Source organism: Benincasa hispida, chromosome 11, assembly GCF_027475165.1.
Source record: "Benincasa hispida cultivar pf3 chromosome 11, pf3_genome.v1.1, whole genome shotgun sequence".
Taxonomy (NCBI): Eukaryota; Viridiplantae; Streptophyta; class Magnoliopsida; order Cucurbitales; family Cucurbitaceae; genus Benincasa; species Benincasa hispida.
This window is the reverse complement of record NC_143488.1, coordinates 56,171,043-56,182,855: the sequence shown is the minus strand read 5'-3', so window position 1 is coordinate 56,182,855 and position 11,813 is coordinate 56,171,043. Positions and strand designations below refer to the sequence as shown.

Sequence of the window (11,813 nt, the reverse complement as noted above, 5' to 3'; positions counted from 1 at the left end):
TTATTTTTTATTTTCATTTTTTTTTAAAGAATAATAATTGTGATTGCCAGAAATTTTTTATCGCTTGGTTTGGAGGATTTACGTATTCCAAGGGAAAATTGAAGATTTGACTTAATTCGTTGGTGGGGCAGCCTCTACCTAACATCCAGCTGTGAGCTTTCAATTAGTTGATTAAACTATCAGTGATAATTACTTCTCCATTTTGAAGGGGACTTATTTTAATTATATTTATGTTCAAGTAGAACTGTAGAAGTAGCATCTCCATTTTGAAGTTGTCCCCGTGGATGACCAAAGGAAAAGGTCAATTGTATTTTTCTATTTTTTTTTTCTTGATCACTGATCGGTACTTGATGATTTGGAGGAGAGATGAAGATACCAGGGCCAGGTATGATGAAGCCTTGCCTCTTTAGTAGGTGTCGGATGGTTGATTGGCTTTTAAGACAAGCGAAATCATTTAGTAGGAAAAGAAAAGGAGAGAGAATATCAGGCCGACTCTTTCTTCCTCCTACCGAGGTCTATTTTTGGCCCAAGCCATGACCACTGACCAGACCATGAGGCAAAAATGAGATATCATTATTCGTCTTAAAGATTCAACACAGATCAGATCCACATAGCCGTGCTGTTGCTGCTGGTGCTGGTGCTGGCAGTGAAGAACAAATAATCAAGTTTTATGGTCTGTGGAAGCAGAAACATGGGGGTCAGATCTCGAGCTTTTTAGACAACAAACCGAACGCTTAAACAGTTGTAGAATAGCTTCATCGAGTTTCCTACGAAAGTCGGCAAGTGTGGCCATGTCCCCCGTGCAAACGCTGCTACTTTTCACTTTCTTCTACGCTGGAATCGACACAGCCGGTTCTTTTACTGATCCCCACGATTGTAAGTTTCATTTACCTTTTAATAATCCATCTCTTTATCCTATCCTATGCTGTTCCTTTTGTTTCCTCCTCTTTCACCTTTCACAATTCACGAAAGCCGCACACATGAAGACAAAAACACGTACAAATTTTCATTTACTGCACTTCTCCAATTTATTGTTCTTTATGGCGTTGGCTCTACATATTTGTACACCACTCCATATAATATCAGAATGCAATTATTAGTTATGCTTCCAAAATTCAGTTTAAATTTATAGAATTATTATAACCTTCATAAATTTATATTTATAATGGAGCCGGATCGTATTTTAATTTACTGAAATTATTGATTGATTTTTTATTTATATATTATTTTAATATGTGGAATACCATGATTTTTTTTTTTAATATTTGGAATACCTTGATCTTTATTCTATTAAATCTTTTCTTATTCATTTCTACTATATATATATATATTATAATTATCGTTATTCTTATTATTTTTATATCCGTGGGTATATGGACAAGTTTACAAATCCACATGACCTTACTATATATTATTATTACTACTTTATCTTACATTTGAGGACTTGTATGTTTAACTAATAGATTGATGAGAGATTAGATTAAAAAACTTTTTCATTTTCCACAACTAGCACCATTTTTTATGAACTAGTTGAAATAGTTTTTACCGGTCCTTTTTGACAAATTCACAAATCTTACTCTTATCTAAATTTTTTAATCTCCTATTTACTTGTTCAAAATCAAATATTATGAATTTCCAAAAGAAAAAAAAAAGTCTTTTCAAATCTTTTGTTTCCATAATTATTTGAATTTCTATATAAACTTATGAATTTCTGGTTGTTTCCCCCTTTGGACGATTGCAACAATCAATAAAAGAAAATTAGATCTCATGATGATCAAGATGTGATTTCTACTTAAATTTTGGAAAAGATCAAATTTTGGGAAATATTAAGTAAGAATTGGAAAAGAGTACATATGATCCTTACTTTCGTCTTGATCGAGATTTCACTTGGAAAATCCAAAAAAATTGATGATTTGGATGTGAGATGAGAAGAAGTTAAATATTTATTTGAATCATGTAGTCAATCTTGGCCAGGAAATATCGAGAAAAACTATTTCAACGAATTTTCAAAAAGGTGTTAGATGTGAAAGATGATAACATTTTCAAGTTACTTCTGATGATCTCCTTATTGCATTTATGGAAACTATATTAAATTTAGGTTAAGTTATAGAAAATATCTTGAACTTTGTATTTTGTTTAAAAAATATCTTCGACTTTCAAAAGCTTCATTAATACTCATAAACCTTAAAGAAATGTATCGTTAATATTTGAACAGAACCGTTAGTACTTCGTTTGGGAAAAAAAAAAACTCCTATGCTTTCAGAAGTTGCATCAATACTCTTGATCTTTAAAAAAAAAATTAAAAAAAAAATGTTCTTAACATTAGTATATTGAGAAAAATTATTTATCTTTACCCTATCACTTCCATTTTCCATTTTCCATTTCCTCTCTTTTATCTATTTCAATCTATGATCTAACACTTCTCAATTTCTCTTTTTTTCCCTCACTTCTTCAATACTCTTCTTTTGTTCCTCAATTTTTAAAACTTCCCTCATTTTTCCTCTTTATTCCTCCCTTCTTAGATACCTGAACTTTGAATAAACAAGAGGAGCTCATTTATTTATGTACATATCTAAACATTAATATAAAAATATTTCCGATTTTTTGAAAGTATCTTGGGTTGGAATATAACCAATTTGAAAACAATCATATAAATACTCTCATTTTCTTTCATATATATACTCTTATTTTTCTCCCATTAGTTCTTACACCAATTTTCTCACCAACTAAACAATACCCAAAACTTGAAGTTAAAATATGAAAGTACAACAAACGCCACAAAGTTCCAAAATTAAAAGGCATTTTTATTATTATTTTTTTTTGAAGGCTAAAGGTATTAATGTGGCATTTGAAAATTTATGGGTAGTTTTGAAATGTGATAACAATGGTATTCGTCCATGTGTCGACTATAAGAGTATTTTTCTTTTTTGACTTTCTTTTGAAACTTTAGGAAATATACAAAAGCAGGGGAAGGATTTGTTGAGCAATTGATCCAACTTTTAAAACCATCTTTCTGATCATTTCCTAATTGATGAGCTTTGGCACGTTGTTGGTGCAGCTGCGGCGCTGGAATCCCTGAAAAACGAATGGCAAAACACACCACCAAGCTGGGGAGCATCAAATGATCCGTGTGGAACTCCCTGGGAAGGAGTGGCCTGCAACAATTCAAGAGTCACTGCACTGTAAATATCCTTTCCGAGCTCTTACCTTTGTTTTTTTCTTCGCCATTTTATATTTTAGTTAAGCTCACTCATGGTGTGTGTCAACCTCCTTAGGAGATTATCAACTATGGGCCTAAAAGGTAAACTTGGTGGTGACATTGGAGGGCTGAAAGAACTAAAATCATTGTGAGTTTTATCAATCTCTGTTAGGTTTAATTAGTGGGAGCTTATTACATTTAACCAAATGCAATAACATGGCTTTTAACCATACTCAACAGAAAAGTTCCGTTCCTTTGTTTCATTGGAATTTTGATGATGCTTAGGTAGCAATCTCATATTTGTTCATTAAGATCCTGAGTTTCTAATGTTTTAATTACAGGGACCTTTCGTTCAATAAAGATCTCACTGGTTCAATCTCTCCAGCATTAGGGGATCTACAGAGTTTGAGTATCTTGTAAAGAGCTAATAAGAAAACTCATTGATCCCATTAAACTTTATGCAACTGTTTTTCTAGTGCTCAGATATTTTTTGCTTTTTCAATCTTCAACTTCTAGGATCCTGGCTGGATGTGGCTTCAGTGGCAGTATTCCTGAAGAACTGGGCAATCTTTCTAATCTATCCTTCTTGTAAGATTTCATAGAAAAAATATATTGATAGGAAGACTGAAAACAAGGATTTTGTTTGTTTAAGTTGAGTCTCATTTATCTCAGGGCTTTAAACTCTAACAACTTCACTGGTACCATACCGCCATCTCTGGGAAAACTCTCCAATCTCTATTGGCTGGACCTGGCAGATAATCAATTGACAGGTAGTCTCCCAGTCTCGACTTCCGAATCTCCGGGTTTGGACCTCCTTCTGAAGGCTAAACACTTGTGAGTATTCTTTTTTCCAAGAAACCCAATCTTGTGTGAACCAAAAAGAACATATATCTACAAAACTAGATGTTTCCATACCCCTAGTACTTCAGAATTACAGTTTACTCTGTGCATTGCAGTCATTTCAACAAAAACCAGTTGTCGGGTTCCATTTCACCTAAACTATTTAGCTCTGAAATGGTATTGATACATATGTAAGTGGATATCAATCCAATCTCATTTTCCATAATGATTTTGTCCCAAAGCTTACTCAATTTCTTTCATCAGATTATTTGATGGAAATAAATTTTCTGGGAATATCCCACCAACACTGGGACTTGTTAAGACCCTTGAGGTTCTGTGAGTACAAGTTACTTTACATTTAGTATACTGAATTTCTTCTCACAACATTTTATCTCTACAACTTACTGAGGTTGTTCAAATACGTACAGTCGACTTGATCGGAATTCTCTGACAGGAACTGTCCCATCAAATCTGAACAACCTAACAAATGTCAATGAATTGTGGGTACTCTTCTAAAGATTACGTTAATGTTGCACTTGTGTTATTTTCTGAGTAGTAAATCAATTTTATTTTCCATCTCTACTATTCTGTACTTCTTTCAGGAATTTAGCCAACAATAAGTTGACGGGTCCACTGCCAAACTTAACTCTAATGAGCTCACTAAATTACGTGTAAGCATAAGGAACAATCATTTCCCTTATTATCTTATTACTTATACTAGTTCATTTAGAGTAAATTTTCGTCAATACATTGTGTCTTTACAGGGACCTTAGTAACAACTCATTTGATTCATCGGAAGCTCCAGAATGGTTCTCAAATCTACAATCTCTCACCACTCTGTAAGTCCTTACATCCCCTTTAAAGTTTGTTGAATCTTTTCTGACAATTTTGATAAGTGAGAAATTTGAGAAGTAATTGAAATGTCTGACATCTACTGGTCTGTGTTTGTTCTAACGTGGTTCCAGGGTCGTTGAATTTGGGTCAATGCGAGGATCTGTACCACAAGGAGTATTTAGCTTACCACAAATACAACAAATGTAAGCTTTGATTTAAATATAAAAGGGTTTTGTTTTGTTTTGTTTTTGAGAATGCATGGAGTGGAGGAATCGAATTTCTGACTATGAGATTGATAGTACAAACATTATATCAATTAAACTATTTTGACTTGATTCAAGTATAAAATGTTGAATTATGAATTGCAAAAATAATAATGCCAATTTAATATTTTTTAAAATCGTTTCAGAAAACTGAAGAATAATGCATTTAGTGACACGCTTGATATGGGTGACAATGTCAGAGAACAGTTGCAGCTCGTTGATTTGCAAAATAACAATATTTCCCATTTTACCCTTGGTTCAAGATATACCAAAACTTTGATGTGAGAGAAATCCTTGCCATTTTTCACAAAGTTGGATTTCATTTTATTCTTTGCGCTTACCTTTATCCATTCATATGAGTGTTACTTGTTTTAGGCTTATAGGGAATCCTGTGTGTGGCACTGATGCTACCCTCTCAAATACGAACTACTGCCAAGTTCAAAATCAACTGGTGAAACCCTATTCTACCAGCCTTGCCAGCTGTTTAAGTAAGTCATGTCCTCCAGATGAGAAGTTAAGTCCTCAGAGTTGTGAATGTGCCTATCCATTTGAAGGGACTTTATACTTTAGAGCACCCTCGTTCAGGGAATTGTCCAATGTGACATTGTTTCATTCATTGGAAATGAGCCTTTGGAAAAAACTAGACCTTACGCCTGGTTCAGTTTTTATTCAAAACCCTTTCTTCAATGTTGATGATTATCTTCAGATGCAACTTGCACTTTTTCCACCAGACGGAAAATATTTTAACAGGTCAGATATTCAGAGGATTGGGTTTGACTTGAGTAATCAAACCTACAAACCTCCACGAGAATTTGGGCCATTTTATTTCATCGCATCTCCCTACGGTTTTGCAGGTAATCTTAATTATGATTTTACATTAAAATGTTACTTAGCTGTTATGACTTATCATAAAGATGATGAACTGATCCTAAAAGCATTAATGCTTCAAGGCACGGCTGGGGGAACTTCAATCAGCCCTAGAGTGATAATTGGGGTAGCTATTGGTTGTGCCTTCCTCGTTCTAGGCCTCATTGGAGTTGGAATATATGCAATTCGGCAAAAGAAACGTGCAGAAAAAGCCATCGGGTTGAGTCGGCCATTTGGTAAATGATGTTAATCATTGTTGCTTTTACCACCATAGGGTGTACTCCATGTGGTTGTTGGTTGACCTATGATATTAAATATTGACCGAATAACACTAATCTTGTATCTCCTCCAGCTTCTTGGGCACCAAGTGGCAATGATAGTGGAGGTGCACCACAATTGAAGGGAGCCCGATGGTTTTCTTATGATGAACTTAAAAAATGCACAAATAATTTCTCCATGAGCAATGAGGTAGGATCTGGAGGATATGGCAAGGTAAATGTACAAATGATTTTTACTGCTTTCCTAATCGTCCTTGTTTTTCTTTTTCTTCTACAATCTGCTTCAGAGTTGTATTATCACTCTCAACATCCTTGGTAGGTATATAGAGGAATGCTTGTGGATGGACAGGCAGTTGCGATCAAAAGAGCTCAGCAAGGATCAATGCAGGGTGGTCTTGAGTTCAAGACGGAAATCGAACTGCTTTCACGAGTTCATCACAAGAACCTTCTTGGCCTCGTGGGATTTTGTTTTGAACAAGGAGAACAGATGCTTGTTTATGAATTTATGCCTAATGGAACACTGAGGGATAGCCTATCTGGTAAGTTTCTTCAGACACTTTGGGGTGTTTAACAATCTTATGTCAGAAAAGTGACCTGAAAATGAAGATAGGTATATTAGGTTCTAGACTTTTCACTGCTATCTCTAACTAATGAAGACAAATATTATAGGGTAAAACATGTCCTAAAGATTAGTTAGCTAGAACTAACGTAGATTCTCAAGGTATTTAAAAAGAACTCAAGGTTGTATAAATATGTGTTTCCATGTTTAGCTATGTAAACGAAGTTATAATACAAAACAATATAATTTGTATCTTTTGTTAGAGGGAAAGGCTTTTATGGTAGATAAGATCTTTGCTTTCATTGGAATTTATGGTTGAACTCTAATGTAGACGATAATATTTGACAATAGATTAAAAAGAATCGGTGGTGTAAATTTTAGTTTGATATAATATCTCATTAAGGACCTCTATCCACCTCAAGTTTAATGATGTTTCTTACATTTGATTGTATCTGGTTGGGGCAAAATTGTGCAAGGTGGAAAGTCTTCCCCTTGTGTAATCTTTTATGTTCTTATTGAGGTTTTGTTTTCACCACTTGATCTTTGAGAAGTCTAAATTTTCACTGAAAATTTTGATTACACACCTTATACCTTTTGGCCAAGGATGATTGCCTTAATTTGTTAGTGCTACATTGAATTAAGGAAAATCTGGTATCAATCTTGATTGGAAGAGAAGACTTCGTATTGCGCTTGGGTCTGCCAGAGGATTGACGTACTTGCATGAACTTGCTAATCCTCCCATAATCCATAGAGACGTTAAGTCCACCAATATTCTATTGGATGAACATTTAAATGCAAAAGTTGCAGATTTTGGCTTATCCAAGCTTGTCTCAGACAGCGAAAAGGGACACGTTTCTACTCAAGTTAAAGGAACATTGGTAAGTAGTTTAAAGAGATATTTAGGAGTAATTTTAAAATGGTTAAAATTACTTTCCTCAATTTTAAAACTACTCTAAAACATTAAATTTATTTTGAATGATCAAATACATGTTTTGGAGTGGTTTTGAATTTGACAAAAATGTATTTAACCATTTCAAACTGAATCCCAAACATGGCCTAAGCATCATGTTTTTTGTTGTATCAACATTTCAGTCGAGCATTCTACCATAAATTATTTATGGTAATAGAGCATAGGGGATGAGAAATATTGGGATACTTAGAAAATTAAAATATTGAGGTTGGCATGGCACATACAGGCAAATAATGGTCCGCTAAAAAACTTTTGTTCCTTCAGTTAAAAATAAGAACTTCTTGTAGTTGAAGGAAAATCTGTTCAAGCAATTTAGATCATTAAGAATGTAACTAAATAACCTTGAATGTCCAATCATATTATGGAATAAGAGGAACTTTGTGAAATGCCGAAACTCTACAGTCAACTCGAACTCATCTTTAGTGGTCATTAGTATATAGTCTTTTACATGAGACGTTATTTTATGTTCTCTCCTTGTTATGGTGATCACTAGTATATGTTCTCTCCTTGTAATTGATTGCTCATGACATTCATTTGTAGGGTTATTTGGATCCTGAATACTACATGACTCAACAACTGACAGAAAAAAGTGATGTATATAGCTTTGGAGTCGTGATGTTGGAATTATTAACGGCTAAGCTGCCTATCGAGAAAGGAAAGTATGTAGTTCGTGAGGTGCGTATGTTGATGAATAAAAGTGAAGAAGAATATTATGGTCTGAAGCAGATAATGGATGTAACCATAATAAACAATACCACGAACATTATTGGGCTTGGAAGGTTCTTGGAGTTGGCCATGCAATGCGTTGAAGAATCAGCTGTAGAGCGTCCCACAATGAGTGAAGTGGTCAAGGCAATTGAGAGTATTTTGCAGAATGATGGAATTAATACGAACACAACATCTGCATCCTCGTCTGCCACTGAGTTTGGGGCTTCCAAAACCGCTCCTAGGCATCCCTATAATGATCCTATACCAAAAAAGGATGCTAATGACAGCAATTCTTTTGATTACAGTGGTGGATACACTCTTTCGACAAAAGTGGAGCCCAAATAGAAATGTTTTTCCTTTCCAGGAAAGACTCTCCTTCCCCTCAACTCCTTTGGTTATAAGGAGATGGAAACTTGTAGAATTGTAACTATTTTATGCAGTTCAGGATTTTTTTTCATGAATGCATTTCCAGATGTTGGTTATGCATTCAAACATCATTCTCATATTGTCGGATTGTCAATTGGCATGTTACTGGAGTAGTGAATATTAGCATCTAGATCTTTGATTACTAGGATTCTTCTTTTTATTTATTTTTGTTCATCTGCAATGCCTTCAATCATACAAAAGTTAATTCGACTGTAATCTATATTTATATCTATTCTGAAACATTTATATATATATATATATATAATAGCGAATTTGACCATACCATCACTTGTTTTTCAATTACAGACAATTTCAATTACTACTGAGCTAAGTTCACTTTGGCATCATAAATATTTGTTTATATATTGACTCCTTCCTAATATAATTTTCCATTTCGACTATGGTACAGATGGTATCAATTTTATCCTAAATTATCAATCTCATCAAATTAAACTAACTTAAATTGGTGATATGAACAAAGTTCGAATTATCAATTTCATCAAATTAAACTAACTTAAATATCAATGTATACTCTTAGACTTTGAAGATTGTATCAATTTAAACCCTAAACTAAGAATTATATCAATTTAAATCTTAAACTTTGGAGGTTGTATTAATTTAAACTCTGAATTTTGGGATTTATATTAATTTAAACACTGAAGTATATCAATTTAAACCCTGAGCTTTCATAAATATATCAATTTAAATCCTGAACTTTCATAAATGTATCCAAATAAAACATAATGGAGGGTTTAAGTTGATACAATAATGAAAGTTCAGGGTTTAAATTGATACACTTATAAAAGTTCAGGATCTAAATTGACACGATTATTAGTTTGGGATTTAAGTTGATACAATCCCCAAAGTTCAGGATTTAAATTGATACAATTATTAGTTTAGGGTTTAAATTGGTACAACATCTAAAGTTAGGGGTATAAAATGGTGTGCCCTTAGTGTTATGAGCAAAGTGTTGGGTTTTATTGTGAACCCTGTATTGGGGTTGATACCATAAATCTTGTAGGGTCCTGTAGTTTGTAAACACGTGTATGAACAAACATTTGTGATGTAATAATATGAGATATTTTCTTCATTGTTGTCTATAAAATATGAGATATTTTAGTTGCATTAACCACAAACCAATAAACTAAGATCTCTAGTTATCATTGTAACTTAAGCATGTATGTGGAGACATACAAGTGGATGATGCCTTAAGTGATAACCTAAATGGTCTGTAGTATATGGATAAAGGAGGGAAACCTTATCCTGGTGACACTACGAATACAACCTGCTTTGTAGATATTACAAGTGTTGTAAAGTGCTACAAATAGTATGATCCTGATCATTCATGCGAAGACATGCGAGCGGGGGTATCTTATACAAATGAGTTTGTATAAGACCAGACATCGAAATGTTTAGTCTCGTTATATAACGCCGTTCATGGCAGAGACTTTCATTTCACTAGGATGATCATAGGTAACATGATCTTAATCCTGAGTGAGTTGGAAACTCCTGCTTATGAGGGCGGTCCTTTGACTCGCATGGGTGCGAGTGGCCAGATTGCCGACTCAAACCTACTACTTCAAGGATTCGTCTGATTGAGGAGCTGGGAACTCAGCTACACAAGACGGATTTCACTCCTTCCCGAAGCAGAGATAAGTAGATAGATTACTCCCTTAAGGGGCAGATTCTGAGGCTTGATCAATGTGGCGCCACACCTTCTCATGGCCCGAGAAGTGTTCACTCATAGTAGGACTATGATTTATTGTTCACTAGAGGATTTAGTGGTACTTAAAGAGTTAGATGTAACTACAGAGGCAAAACGGTAAATTGGTCCAACTGTACTTACGAGGGATTTGTGAAGGGTCATCGTATTGTTGATTGGTTATATCCAATGAACACAGAAATATATCTGTAGTACGAAGAGTACAGTTGTCGGTCTTTAGTGGAATGCCTGACAGTTAACGAATGTTGGATATCATGGTTAAAGAGTTTAGTAAGTTATTCACGTACCGTTGGAGCTTTAAGCTGCAGGTCCATAAGGTCCCCTTGGTAGCTCAATGGATTCAAGTTGAGAATCAGTTTTTGGGTTAGTTTAAAGTGTTCAAATTAACAAGAGTGAATTTGATTATATATGATATAATTAAATTGGTTCAATTATATGTCATATAATTTATTTGATGTATTAGATACATTAATTGGAGGAATTGATATAAATATGATTTATATTAAATAAGAGAGAAAAGAACTATGGTTGAAATATTACATATAATGTGATATTAAAACTATAGGTTATAAATATAATATGATAAATTAGTTATTATATATATTTATAATAAAAACCATTATGAGAAAATTGTTTGGTTGGTTATTCTCTCCTTTAATCATCGCAAGTGGGAAGTTACTATCAGTTTTGATAACTGATGGATAAAAGTGAAAAGAGTTTTCATTTTTAAGAATCGCAACATTTGATCGAGTGAAAAAGAAAGAGCTATACAATAGCCTTTGAGAGAGTGAACAACGAGCAAGTTTACTTGACGACAGCTTCTCATTTACTAAACGATCGAGTACCCAGTCTATATGATAGACTTAAGCTTTTCTCCCACTTACTTGATCGTTTAACTCGATCGTATACTTCCTCCTTCCCTCTACCAAATCCACAAAGAGCCCACACCTCCTACATTCTCACATCGAGAATACCAAGGCAACCGAGTGGTAGTGTCAAGTGTTACTATTTGAGGGACGAGGATTGAGTCTTACTCCATTAAGTTCGAGAATCTATCAGTTCGTGAGTTGCACGGGTTGTTCGTTGCATTTGTGCTCGTGATCGAGTTTACTGGGACGCGCGACTGGTGTAGATCGAGAGAATACT

General features: G+C 34.2%; 1 protein-coding gene across 1 annotated transcript; it reads left to right on the top strand.

The window, feature by feature from the left end:
• The first annotated feature begins 257 nt into the window (after positions 1-257).
• On the top strand, positions 258-9,086 carry LOC150032756 (leucine-rich repeat receptor protein kinase HPCA1-like). The gene is made up of 19 exons (XM_090307224.1): positions 258-876; positions 3,059-3,182; positions 3,276-3,347; positions 3,541-3,615; positions 3,716-3,787; positions 3,872-4,033; positions 4,156-4,230; positions 4,304-4,375; positions 4,468-4,539; positions 4,642-4,710; positions 4,804-4,878; positions 5,005-5,076; positions 5,283-5,417; positions 5,512-5,990; positions 6,087-6,239; positions 6,356-6,495; positions 6,601-6,820; positions 7,483-7,718; positions 8,351-9,086. Exons 1-19 carry the CDS (start codon positions 792-794, stop codon positions 8,861-8,863), a joined length of 2,901 nt encoding a protein of 966 aa, XP_090163350.1. The 5' UTR covers positions 258-791; the 3' UTR covers positions 8,864-9,086.
• The last annotated feature ends 2,727 nt before the right edge of the window (positions 9,087-11,813 follow it).

Bases quoted from the DNA above. Each gene is read 5' to 3' on its own strand.
- LOC150032756 (XM_090307224.1), top strand. From the start codon at position 792: ATGTCCCCCGTGCAAACGCTGCTACTTTTCACTTTCTTCTACGCTGGA. The intron at 3,616-3,715 runs GTAAAGAGCTAA...TTCAACTTCTAG, and splicing joins CTACAGAGTTTGAGTATCTT to GATCCTGGCTGGATGTGGCT. The intron at 4,231-4,303 runs GTAAGTGGATAT...TTCTTTCATCAG, and splicing joins GAAATGGTATTGATACATAT to ATTATTTGATGGAAATAAAT.